The sequence below is a fragment of the Squalius cephalus genome (assembly GCF_949319135.1).
Source record: "Squalius cephalus genome assembly, chromosome: 1".
NCBI classification, from domain to species: Eukaryota; Metazoa; Chordata; class Actinopteri; order Cypriniformes; family Leuciscidae; genus Squalius; species Squalius cephalus.
In genome coordinates, this window is record NC_137122.1 from 17,571,659 (window position 1) to 17,584,801 (window position 13,143).

A 13,143-nucleotide genomic window follows, 5' to 3' on the forward strand; every position below is an offset into this window, starting at 1 on the left:
AATAGTGTATTTTTCCTAATTTTCTTCATTTTTCCTTGCTGTTTTATAAAGTGTGTGTCTGTTTCTGTTCTAAAATGTGTGTGCTTTAGAAAGGTTTTTCATCTCCATGGTGCACACTAGGCCTATCACCATTCCTCGATCAAAGTTGAGTATTCGATTAAATAAATCATCGATTGCTATTTATTCGTGTCGTTTTTTTTCACCTTTCAGATTTCACTTCCAAAATATTAATTCTGTTTAAAAATACAACCTATAATATTTGACAGGCAATTTTAGGTCCATTTTATTTCGCTTTACAAATTCGCTTTAAAAAATTCAGTGGTTGAAATTCGACAGAAAATTCAACATTTGACATCTGGGAATGGCAGGAATAGCAGTAGATTGCAGATTGATAATCTCCATAGCTGTTAGTCAGCCTCACCAGCAGGAGGTGCAATCGGCTGTTGACGAAGAAAACTCAGTGTTCTTGTGCTCTCATGGTTCAGGAGCTGAAGAAGAGGCCATAACACTTTTAAGAGAGACATGAATCTGATATTAATTTTTAGCTCGTTCTTCATAGTTTTTCATGAGAACATTTAGTTTCTCTCCCACTTCTACTCTTCTAAGCAAATGCAAGAATTTTTCTTCTCTTGAGATGCTTTGGCTCTTATAAAGCCCTATTCGCACGGGATTAGTATTACCCCTGGACCTCTGTAATTAAGAAATTACCCCCTGACGTCTGTGTTTTTGGTGGCTCATTCACACGGACAAATAAATGTTCGTAATTCCCTCAAGTTTACGAACTTTACAGCGTGCGCCCACCCATTCACACTTCACTAGCTGAACGTGCTGAAATGAAGATTGCGCTGCAGTATTGCAATTCAAAAAAATAACTTATTTAAAACCAATTTATTAGAGAAATATATTATATATTTTATAGAATATCATATTATTGTATAAATATATAATATATCTTCTTTTTCTTTCATTCTTTGTCCTGGCCTTGACCCCCAGCCTACCCCCAGTCCTGCCATCCAGTCTCCACCTTTACCTGGCCTTGACCCCCAGCCTACCTCCAGTCCTGCCATCCAGTCTCAACCTTTACCTGGCCTTGACCCCCAGCCTACCTCCAGTCCTGCCATCCAGTCTCAACCTTTGCCTGGCCTTGACCCCCAGCCTACCTCCAGTCCTGCCATCCAGTCTCAACCTTTGCCTGGCCTTGCACCTCATCCTACCTTCAGTCCTGTCACCCAGTCGGTCGTCAGCATTCCCCCCAAATATCTTGTTCTTCAGGTATGTGTTTTAATGTTTTTTTCTCCATAATTTATATCTCCTACATGTAAGTAACATTTGTTCAAGATTTTCTTCTCTATCTCTCTGTAGTGTTGCAAGACATATGGGCAAGGAAAATAGGTGGGAAACTTTGCAGTAAAGTTGGCCTGTACAAGGTCTTTACCTGGGATTTGGAACGCCTCAAACCTGGGGCGAAACTTGAAAGTGAGGTTTGTGCTGCAGTTAACATGATTGATACAATTTCCTGTAGTTCACTGTCATTTTGCTTTTAGAATAGACCATATTCTGTAGTCATACAGTTATACCTTGCAAGTCTGTCATTCTTTTTGATTCCACGTCATTAATGCGTACGCCTGACCTGCCTTGTGAGGAATTATTCAGGCAGGGCATTTGTCCTGGATTCCTTTCAAGCCACAAATATTTGGAAGAGGAAGGCCAGTTTGATGAAAAGGGTAAAAAACAAAACAAAAATCCTGATGCCATACAAGTAACTATCATGTTCTCAGATAATTTGGTAATCTGTTATTGGAATGCCACATTTATACCTGTATGCTGTAGATGGATCTAGAGGCATATGATGTGCTGGTGGGGTCAGTTAACGAGACTGACCACTGGACACTCCTGGTTTGTTCCTTTTTTTTTCTCCATCCTTCTCTGTAAACTACAAAGGCTTAAATGTGAGTCATTAATTCATGACCCCAATTTGACAGATGATATATCCCAAAGAAATATGCATTTTGTATGTAAACTCCTTTGGTGAAAGCCGAGGCAAACTGATTCACTGCAGAAAGGTTGTAAGGTAAGGACAAATGTATGAAGATACTCAAAATGTTGGTCTGTTATTGTTTCATTAATCTTATTTTCTTCTACCAAAGTGAATTTATGGCCAGTAAAGGCACTCCAACTGCAAAGTGGCAATGTCAAACATTTCCACACAGCATCCAAAGGGATGGGGATTCATGTGGTGTATTTGTCTGCAAGGTACATATATATATATATACACTCACCTAAATGATTATTAGGAACACCATACTAATACTGTGTTTGACCCCCTTTCGCCTTCAGAACTGCCTTAATTCTACGTGGCATTGATTCAACAAGGTGCTGAAAGCATTCTTTAGAAATGTTGGCCCATATTGATAGGATAGCATCTTGCAGTTGATGGAGATTTGTGGGATGCACATCCAGGGCACGAAGCTCCCGTTCCACCACATCCCAAAGATGCTCTATTGGGTTGAGATCTGGTGACTGTGGGGGCCATTTTAGTACAGTGAACTCATTGTCATGTTCAAGAAACCAATTTGAAATGATTCGAGCTTTGTGACATGGTGCATTATTCTGCTGGAAGTAGCCATCAGAGGATGGGTACATGGTGGTCATAAAGGGATGGACATGGTCAGAAACAATGCTCAGGTAGGCCATGGCATTTAAACGATGCCCAATTGGCACTAAGGGGCCTAAAGTGTGCCAAGAAAACATCCCCCACACCATTACACCACCACCACCAGCCTGCACAGTGGTAACAAGGCATGATGGATCCATGTTCTCATTCTGTTTATGCCAAATTCTGACTCTACCATCTGAATGTCTCAACAGAAATTGAGACTCATCAGACCAGGCAACATTTTTCCAGTCTTCAACTGTCCAATTTTGGTGAGCTTGTGCAAATTGTAGCCTCTTTTTCCTATTTGTAGTGGAGATGAGTGGTACCCGGTGGGGTCTTCTGTTGTTGTAGCCCATCCGCCTCAAGGTTGTGTGTGTTGTGGCTTCACAAATGCTTTGCTGCATACCTTGGTTGTAACGAGTGGTTATTTCAGTCAAAGTTGCTCTTCTATCAGCTTGAATCAGTCGGCCCATTCTCCTCTGACCTCTAGCATCAACAAGGCATTTTCGCCCACAGGACTGCCGCATACTGGATGTTTTTCCCTTTTCACACCATTCTTTGTAAACCCTAGAAATGGTTGTGCGTGAAAATCCCAGTAACTGAGCAGATTGTGAAATACTCAGACCGGCCCGTCTGGCACCAACAACCATGCCACGCTCAAAATTGCTTAAATCACCTTTCTTTCCCATTCTGACATTCAGTTTGGAGTTCAGGAGATTGTCTTGACCAGGACCACACCCCTAAATGCATTGAAGCAACTGCCATGTGACTGGTTGATTAGATAATTGCATTAATGAGAAATTGAACAGGTGTTCCTAATAATCCTTTAGGTGAGTGTATATATATATATATATATATATATATATATATATATATGCTGCATGGGGGCAGTTTGGAGTTTTCATGCACTGATGCAGATGTTGCATAGGCCTGTGTGTGCTACAGCAAACTGGTGGTTTTTTTTAAAACCCAAGTTATACATGATATTGTTTGGTGATATGCATCATTACACAAATATCTTGATGCCTTTGTTTCCACAGAAGACCTGTCCGACCTATGCTTGATAACATTTATGATAACCTTCGAAGTACGAGGGTTGTATATCAAAATGATTTTCAGTTGAGTGTAAAGCAACATTTAAAACATGCAACTCCAAGTTCTTGTGTTGTCAGCCGATAATTTCAATAAAGACTACTTAAATAGGCAGACAATTTAGGATGACAGAATAAAAACACAAGAATATATTTTTAAATATTTATTTAAAGATGGAATCATACACATTTAAAAAGCTTTTTTTAAGTCATTCTTGAGAAACGTGCAGTTCTGCTGTCATAAAACGTCAGCAACAACTAATCTGGGAGAAATATGCATTTTTTGTAGTTGTGTTGTCACTACATAGTGACCAGGGGCCTCATTTATAACCGTTGCGTACGCACAAAACAGGCCCTGAAAGAGGCGTACGCCACTTCCGACGCATAAGTTGTGATTTATAAAAACAAACTTGACGGAAAAATTTGCGCACCTGCACGCAAACTCTGACCCATGCGTACGAACGTTTTGGAGATGGAGCAGTTTGGCGACACCGATGGTGAGCTGGGGCCCGTTCTTCGTACGTTGCTTATTACATCCGAGATCAAATGACACATCCAAGATGATATCATCGTGCGAATCATGATCTGGCTAACTCGGTTCTTCGAACACACTTGCCGGATATGATTAGTATCGCTGGATTGAGTTATCTGAGATAATTGCGCGTTCATGCGCTGGTTAAAAGGGGATATGTATCGATAGTAGAAACATTGATCAGCAACGCTGCTATTGGCTGCTCAGCGTGGCCAAAGAGCGCGCTCATTTTTTCTCCTCAGCAGAGCAAGAACTAAAATTCGAAGTTTATTCGGAAGTTTAATGTTTAATTAAAACGCCAGGGAACACCTCAAAGTCTGCAAAAGCCAGGAGAGAGGGCTGGCGAAAAGTAGCAGACAATTTAAATCCGTAAGTGGCCATGTTAGGTGTTTTTATCACTTATTAGCCTATATTTTTGTATTTTAATAATTGCATAATTACTTTGTGCATTGTAATGTCAGTCACCATACTAGAACATGGGAACAAATAAAAGTGAAGTACAAAAATATTCTACATAATGGTAATTTTTAGTTATATTATAGTCTCTTTTATAAAAGGCACTGTTAAATAAATGGTTGTCGGTTTATAAAAGCAACCAAGAAAAAGGCTGAGAAAAAAATAGAAAAGATCTTAGTAGCCTACACTGTAAAATAATTTTTGCTGCGTTAAATTAAGGCCGTATAGTCATTTCAACTGTTAAATCTTGAGTAATGATGAATTGCTTTGACTTGTGAAAGTGAAAACTGGTAAACTTATGTTAATGTAAAAATATTTTGCCATGAGTTATTGATCACATTTTTCCCCAGTGTAGTTCATTGTAATGACACTGTGCAGTAAAGTTGCTCTTTTGTGCACTTTTACACAATACACCAACACTTGTATCTGTTCCCAAGAAAGTGGTGGCTGAAATATGTGCAGTAAGTGGACATTTTCTAACTTTCCAAAGGAAAGAAAGTATATAAGACTTTGTAATGTCCATTTGTTTCCATTGCACTGGACAGTGAATAAACCCTCTCAGATAACTGTCATATGGAGGAACTAGCCTACCTGCAAGTGCATAAATAACTTTACTTCATTTATACTTGTATGCTTTATGGCTGCAATATAAGTTGTAGGATTCCACATCTACAGAAAGGCCTACAGAAGAGTCTGCACAGACAGAGGAGACACAGGCCTACAGGTGGGCAGTGTACAGCCAAATGTTCCTTTTTATTTGTTGCATGAGGCATGTGTCTAATATCTCTTGTTGCAGGCACTTGACCACTGGCTTTTCTTTACAAAGAACAATTGAAATAAAACTCAAGGAACTAAGCATATTTGTCTTTTATTAAACATTTAATGAAAAGTGTTTTTTTTTTTTTTTTTTTTTTTTTTTTGGCAGTGTTGTGTAATATGGCACATGCAACAATGTCACAGGCCCTGTCAGATGTGCAACCCTCAGACTTTTCAGACACTGAAATCTTCCCTTTAGTTAGCCAAAGTTAATTTCATTGTGTGCCCTTGTCCTGGCTAGAGCTGCACTTTAACTGGTTTGGGTCAGGGAATGGGGTCATAAAACACCTGTCTGCAGGAACATGTCATAATCACCTATGAAAAAATGCAGTTCTGTTAGGATCAGCATAAGTGTATGTAATACAGTGAGCTTGATATTTAATTGTGGAACTTTTCTTACCACTTTCAAATAATGTGCATAAATGTGAATCTCTGAAAATGCTTAAGTCATGCACAGATCCTGGCCATTTTGCTTTCACATTTGTGATATGGAAGATTTTAGTCAACTGCCTTTTTTTTATTTGATATAATATTATTAATCTGGAATATTAAGAATCACAATAGTAACTGGGCTGCACATTTACATTGTGAATCCCCTTTCTGTTCACATAATCCCCTTCATAGCCTTGATGGCAGTCTATGGTAGCCTATAGTCTATGGTACAAATCACGTTAGTGAAGCCTGAGTGACATATCTGTAATCGGCATGGTCATGATTGTATGATCTTCATAAAAAATTATGATAGCCTAAAAAAAAAAAAAAAAAAAAAAAAAAAAAAAAAAAAAAAAAAAAAAAAACTGCTTTACAACATTGGGTCTTAAGTGGCTTGGAAATGCCAAAAAAAAAAAAAAAAAAAAAACTACAACTGTTTTTTAAACATAAAAAAACGACAAAACGACAATCTCACAAATCACGAGAAAAAATATATATCTCAGAAAGAAAGTGCACTATCGCGCTGCGCTGGACTTCCCGTATCACTATCAGCTCCGTTTATGAAGCCGGGATCTAATCCTGTTAACATGAAATAAGCCTGCTCCCAAGCAGGTTTAAGTTTGCGCACATGTTGCTATGACAGCAAGTCCAGGATGAGCGTTGAAGAACCAAACAATCCAAGATCATGCCAAATCGCCAACAATCAAATCCAGCTAAGTGAGTTAGCGACGTACGAAGAACGGACCCCTGGAGTTAAGTGTCTTTTTGGTCACTTTTAGACAGAAAATCTAAAGAAAATTAAACATATACAGAAAGATAATACAAATATGCTTTCACTCACCAAGCCTGTCACTTGAAGCAAATATCCATCCCATCTTAAATGTCCGCGCCAGCGAGCGCGTTGGGCCGTTTAGTGAAACTGACGCAAATACCAGTTTAAATAAATAAAATAATGATTTAAACTATGTTTTACTTCTGATATAAACATTTAGATTAAATATGCCATTCAAATTAATGGAGTTAAACACTTAAACATGAAATCATTACTGAGAAGTTACAACATTTTTTATATTCAAATTCAATCAATAGAAATATTTGTTGTGGATGCAATGTTTTTGAACATTTTTCCTGTGGCGTGCTGTGTTTAAATGTTTTAACCACAGAGATAATTGCTTATCATGATAATACCAGATTGTCTGAGAAAATAGTTTCGTGCAAATAATGCCCAAGGCCTATCTGCTTCAATTAAAAATACAATTCGGCCAGTGGGAAAGAGTGAGAAAAACTTTCTCTGAAATGTATTTTATACACTATTTGATTTATGTATTCAAAAACAAGGCAAGGATAGGCAACTACATGATTTTTATTAATGTAATGTGTCTTGTACCGTTAAACGTTATCACGTGGATGAATAATCATATGCAAATGATATGCAGATGAGGATCTGCATAGTAAAACTAGGCGTTGTAAGCTCCATATATGGTTATTTCGGGGAGGAGACGCATGTGCGCACAATCTTCCGCTGACTGGGATTTACAAAGTGAATTCTGCGCAGGTTCTGGCGTATGAACGGTTTTATAAGTCTCAATATTTTTTGCGTACGCCTTTTTTTGGCTTTCGGGCGCACATACACTTTTAGTAAGGTTCCTACGCACAGTTTTATAAATGAGACCCCAGGTCTGTAATAGTTGCTACAAGATTCTTTATTTATAAAACTCTTTGAAATGTATATATGATACTGAACATCAAGGGTGAAACTGTTAATAATGTAGACTGACAGCAATCTCATTCAATGTCAGTCACGTGTGCGGTAAAATATAATTTAGTTAGGCATTTAAAAGCTCAATTGAGAACATTTAAACATGGAGAGCTCAAAAAGCACTAATATCAGGATACTTCATGACTTTCAGAACTATAATTATTCCTGATTCAAGCAGAATCTGCAGAAAATAAGTAAATGGACAATAACAATGAGATGAGTAAAGATTTTAATAAATAATTACATGAATCAAATATTTAGTAAAAGTGAATGAGACAGATCTCTCTCTTTACTGACTCATAAGAGCCAAAGCATCTCAAGAGAAGAAGAGAAGAGAAGTGTCCAGTTTCAAAGATACATGAAAGTATATCTTGTGTTTGCATAGAAGAGTAGAAGTGGAAGAGAAACTACATGTTCAAATGAAAAACAATTAAGTACGAGTTCAAAATTCATGATTCATCAGATTCATGTCTCTAATAAAAGTGTTATGACCTCTTCTTCATTTCTCTCTTAACTTTGCCTCCAAAGGTTTTTCTGACAGACTGAATCTCTTGTTGCAGTGTTGTTGTTCCAGTGTGAATTTTCTGGTGCTCTTTCAGTCCATCTTCTGTAGTAAAGGACTTCCTGCACTGAAACACACACCGCCGGGTATTTTCTGCTGTAATATTACGAATGAATCTTCTCCTTTGTGTGAATCAGTGAAGCCCAATTTAACTGTTTACCGCACTGATCACAGTTAAATGGTCTTTCTTCAGAATGAGAAGCTGATGTGATTTCAGAGTGAAAGCCTGAGCCGCTTCTTCCCAGTGTGAACTCTCATGTGAATCTTCAGACTTGATTTACATGTGAAGCGTTTTTTACACTGAGGGCAGCAGACAGATATTCCGGCTTCTGTTTTTCCTTTCTTGTTCACGTCCATCAGGTCTAAAAGAAACATTACATCAAGTGAGTTTCAATGGACTATTTTATAGTGATGGGCGATTTCGTGACACTTCTTCACGAAGCTCAGACACCTTTATGAATCTTTTCAAATCAGTGGTTCAGAGCATGTAGTATATAGTATCAAACTGCAAAAGTCACGTGATTTCAGTAAACGAGGCTTTGTTGCCTCATAACCGTTTCAAAATGTCTTAAATGTCAATGTTTGGCCTGAGTTTTTGTGGCATTTACACTGTTCTGAACAGAGTGTCGTTTTGAACATTTTTTTTTTCTACCCAATTCCTGGGTTGAGCCTTTTAGGTCCATTACATTACATTGTAGGGGAAACACTGTAACATATAAGTCACTATTTTTCGCCACCTCCTGGCATATTTCTGTAATATGAAGAAATTGTTACTGAACAAATCAATGAATGAATCATTTTGGTGAACAAACTGAAAATGAACAAATCTCTAGAAAGAATAAAAATTTCCACCACTAATGCACACACACTACCATCACGGTTGGGCACGGTTAACCAAGTGTGTGGAAACACAACTGGAACCTTTTCCGAAGGTGGAAAAGCAGCTTGTGTTTCTCAGCACATAATGATGAACTACTTACTGTGTTTTCTGACTATGGTGATGTGGTTTCTCCACTGCATGGATCTTCATATGTCTCTTCAGGTGACTTTTAATAGAGAAACTCTTTCCACACTGATCACTCGTGTATGGCTTCTCTCCAGTGTGGATCATCTCATGTATTTTCAGAGATGATGAATAACTGAATCTTTTGTCACAGTGTGAACACTTGTAAGGCTTTTCTCCAGTGTGAATTCTCTGGTGCCATTTTAAAAGGCTCCCTGTAGCAAAAGTCTTCTCACACTCAAAGCACATGTACTCTCTCACACCAGTGTGTATTTTCTGATGTGTTTGTAAAGTTTGCAGCACTGAAAAACTCTTTCCACATTCAGAACATGAATGTGGCTTCTCCTTTGTATGAACCATCAGGTGTCTCTTCAGGCTTGATGCCCAGATAAATGTTTTTCCACACTGTTCACATGTTAATGGCTTCTCTCCTGTGTGGATCATCATGTGAACATTAAGGTTTGGTAATTGACTGAAACTATTCCCACATTGATGGCATGTGAACGGCTTCTCTCCAGTGTGAACTCTCATGTGAACATTAAGGTATGATGATTGACTGAATCTCTTCCCACATTGATCACATGAGAACGGCTTCTCTCCGGTGTGGATCCTAATGTGATTCTCAAGACTTTGTTTGCTTGTGAAACTCTTTCCACACTGAGTGCAGGTGAAAGATTTCTTGTCTTTTCTTTTCTTTAAAAATGTATTTTTAGTCTTTGAGTGACTCAAAGGTTTTTCTCCAGGTTTGACATGATGTTCCTCCTCCACTTCACTCAGTTCTTCACTCTCCTCCTTCACTTCACTCAGTTCTTCACTCTACTCCTCCTTCACTTCTCTCAGTTCTTCACTCTCCTCCTTCACTTCCATCAGGTCTGAAATGAAAGAAAATTTAATTTTCTAATTAAAATAATTTAAAGAGATAAATATGGAGTGAATGGAGATAAACAGACGACTGCTATAAAATATTACAATAATTTCTTACAATAATTAATTAAACATCCCTGAAACTTTCCATGAATGAGGTACACTGATATACCAGTTATTATTTTTTAAACATTATAGGCACAAATCCCATGTTTTTCACGCATGTGAAAGTGGGACACAAGAAACACAAGATCAAGTGAATTTCACTGCGAGAAAGAACACAAATGTTTGCAGTAAAGCGGAGTAGATTGTAAATTTGTACATTTTGGAATGATAATTATTTGTTATTCATGTTTGTAAAAATACGCGCAAAATTCAGGTCAAAGTTCTGATAAAATTGTTACAAATTGTAAACCATATAATAAATGTAAAATAAAACAGTTAAAATATTTTCATTTAGTTTGACCTGATGTTGACAATCAATATAAAACCTCCTTTTACTGACCATTTAAAAAAAAAAAAAACTTTTGCAGTCATTTCATAGTTTACCTGTTTGTCTAAATGTGATGAAGTGCTTGAATGTTTCTAACATGAATGTTCTTCAGAATCATGAATGAATGAAGAATAAACACCAACCTCTTTGTTCTTCAGGATCTTCAGTGTGTTTCATTCTGCAGGGTTCTGGATCACTCATGTTCTCACTGTCCTCTTTAATAAACTCAGGCCCGGTTTCACAGACAGGGCTTAGACTAAGCCAGGATTAGACCATAGATCAATTAGGACATTTAAGTAATTTTTATAAACATGCTTAGAAAAAAACATTACCGATGTGCATCTTAAAACTAAAAAGGCGCTGATATATTTTTAAGATCAGTCAGTGCAAGTTTATTTCAGTGGAAACAGCTCAGACTTACATTTTAGTCTAGGACTAGTCTTAAACCCTGTCTGTGAAACCAGGGGTAAGTCTTTGCAGATTTCAGGTCTTCCTGATGCATTGCTGCTCGTCTTCACTTGTAGCTGATGGGAATATTCCAGCATTTATTGGTGAATTACAGTGGGAGGAGCTTCACTGATGATGAATTCAAGTGTGGGAGGAGCTTCACTGATGATGTAATTGCTGTGGGAGGAGCTTCACTGATGATGTGATTGCTGTGGGAGGAGCTTCACTGATGATGTGATTGCTGTGGGAGGAGCTGATCTGACAAAGTAAAAATAAAAATATATAAGTTACAGAGTTTGTTTTTATAATAAATGACACTTCTAAGCATTTATGTCTTTCTATCTATTCATCGTAAACAGTGTTGTGCAAGTTGCTTACATTATAGATTACTTGTTACTGTTATTTAAAAGTTATTCTTTACCTTACAATATTACTGTCTCAGAATTGTAATGCGTTACATTACTCCTGTATTACGTTTGAGTTACTTTCACCACAATAACTACAGAGGTATACAGAGTTATCCTTCCCGTCCGATCCAATGCTACCATTTCTTTAAATTACTGTTAGCATTATTTTAATTTAACATTATAAAATACGTGGACCTACAGGTACACCACACAACTAGTTGAGGATAAATTCTTTAAAATTGGGCAATTCCAGAGCTATGGACGTGATATTTGCAGTTAAAAACTTGAAATATAAATTCTCAGAAAATGAATTTAATTGCCTACCAATACATAAAAATGTCTGTTTATAAATCCATACACTCCATTAATAAAGGAGTCTAAACATTCGAAAAATATTAGTCTACACATGCGTTTTATATTTAATATGAGGGAAATAGACATGCATGCATGCGAGACACAAAAAATCTTTAAATTTTAGCTGCCAAAATATTTTTTAGTAATTCTATGAATTACACTCCGCAAACCAAAAATAATACTACCCATCTCCGGATGAAGAAGGGTTGGCTCTCCACAGAAAATAAAATATTTATTTTATTTTATTTTTCGTATTCGCATTTATGAGGTGAAAACAATGTTACGGATGAGACAGTTCTCCGTTACGGACATGAGCATACGTTGTTTTTTTTACAAAAAAAAATTGGGCAAAAAGTGTGCTGTAATGCAAGTTTTACTGAACATGTACAGAGTAAAATATTACTGAAAAATGATTATTAATGCGTTACTGTAATGCCTAACTTTTGTAACGCGTTAACCCCGACACAGATCGTAAAGTAACTGATGCTAATTCCTAAATTATATTTATTGCTAATCCTAACACTATGCTGCTTCTTCATTAAAATACAAATAGATAACTATATATATAAAAAAAAACATTTATACATGTCATATTATGAAAAATAACAGTATTGTCTTTCAATAGAGCCATTTAATAGGCTTTTATCATGTATCCTGACTCAAATAATGTGTTTCTAACAGCAAACACTCAGAATAAAGTGAGATGATCTGCTGATGATCCTGAATGGCTTGTTGAATGAGTGTTGATAGTCTGAGGCTCATCAATATTAACAGATCTGCTGAAAACACTCTTTATTTCATGACAATAGTTCCTGTTTTCACCTCATTTATTATGCTGATGTCTTCAGATCTCCTGAACATTGACACTTAAAGCTCATTTCATCGTGTCAGCAGACTGAGGGTATTTGTTGCTTACAAATATGTACATTTATTCCTTTGTGTTTATGCTTTCAATTATGCTTTCTTACAGTTATTTACTACTTTTCTAGATATAACAGAATAATGATAGAAATAAAAATAAAAATGTGTGAATCAGCATCAGTTGCTTTGCGTTAGACAGACAGATATAAATGCTTAAATGTGTCAATTAGTATATGGGTCAAAAGGGGGTTTACATTGCAAAAAACCCCCCGCTTTTCAGGCATATTTAGAACAAGAATAATTTGATAACATATTCAAACACTGTATTTAAGCATCATAGTGCAGCCCAAAAATACTATTAATTGTCATTTTAAATCTTTATAATTTGCCACTGTCTTCAAACCACTATG

General features: G+C 36.8%; 1 protein-coding gene across 1 annotated transcript in view; it reads right to left on the reverse strand.

Moving 5' to 3' along the window:
* The window catches only part of LOC307163140 (uncharacterized protein), a 444,167-nt gene extending 433,285 nt beyond the window's left edge, over positions 1-10,882 (reverse strand). The window contains exon 1 of the mRNA XM_079879043.1: positions 10,808-10,882. Coding sequence (XP_079735169.1) covers positions 10,808-10,865 — 58 coding nt within the window. The 5' untranslated portion in view covers positions 10,866-10,882. The remainder of the gene's footprint in view (positions 1-10,807) is intronic.
* Positions 10,883-13,143: the final 2,261 nt, after the last annotated feature.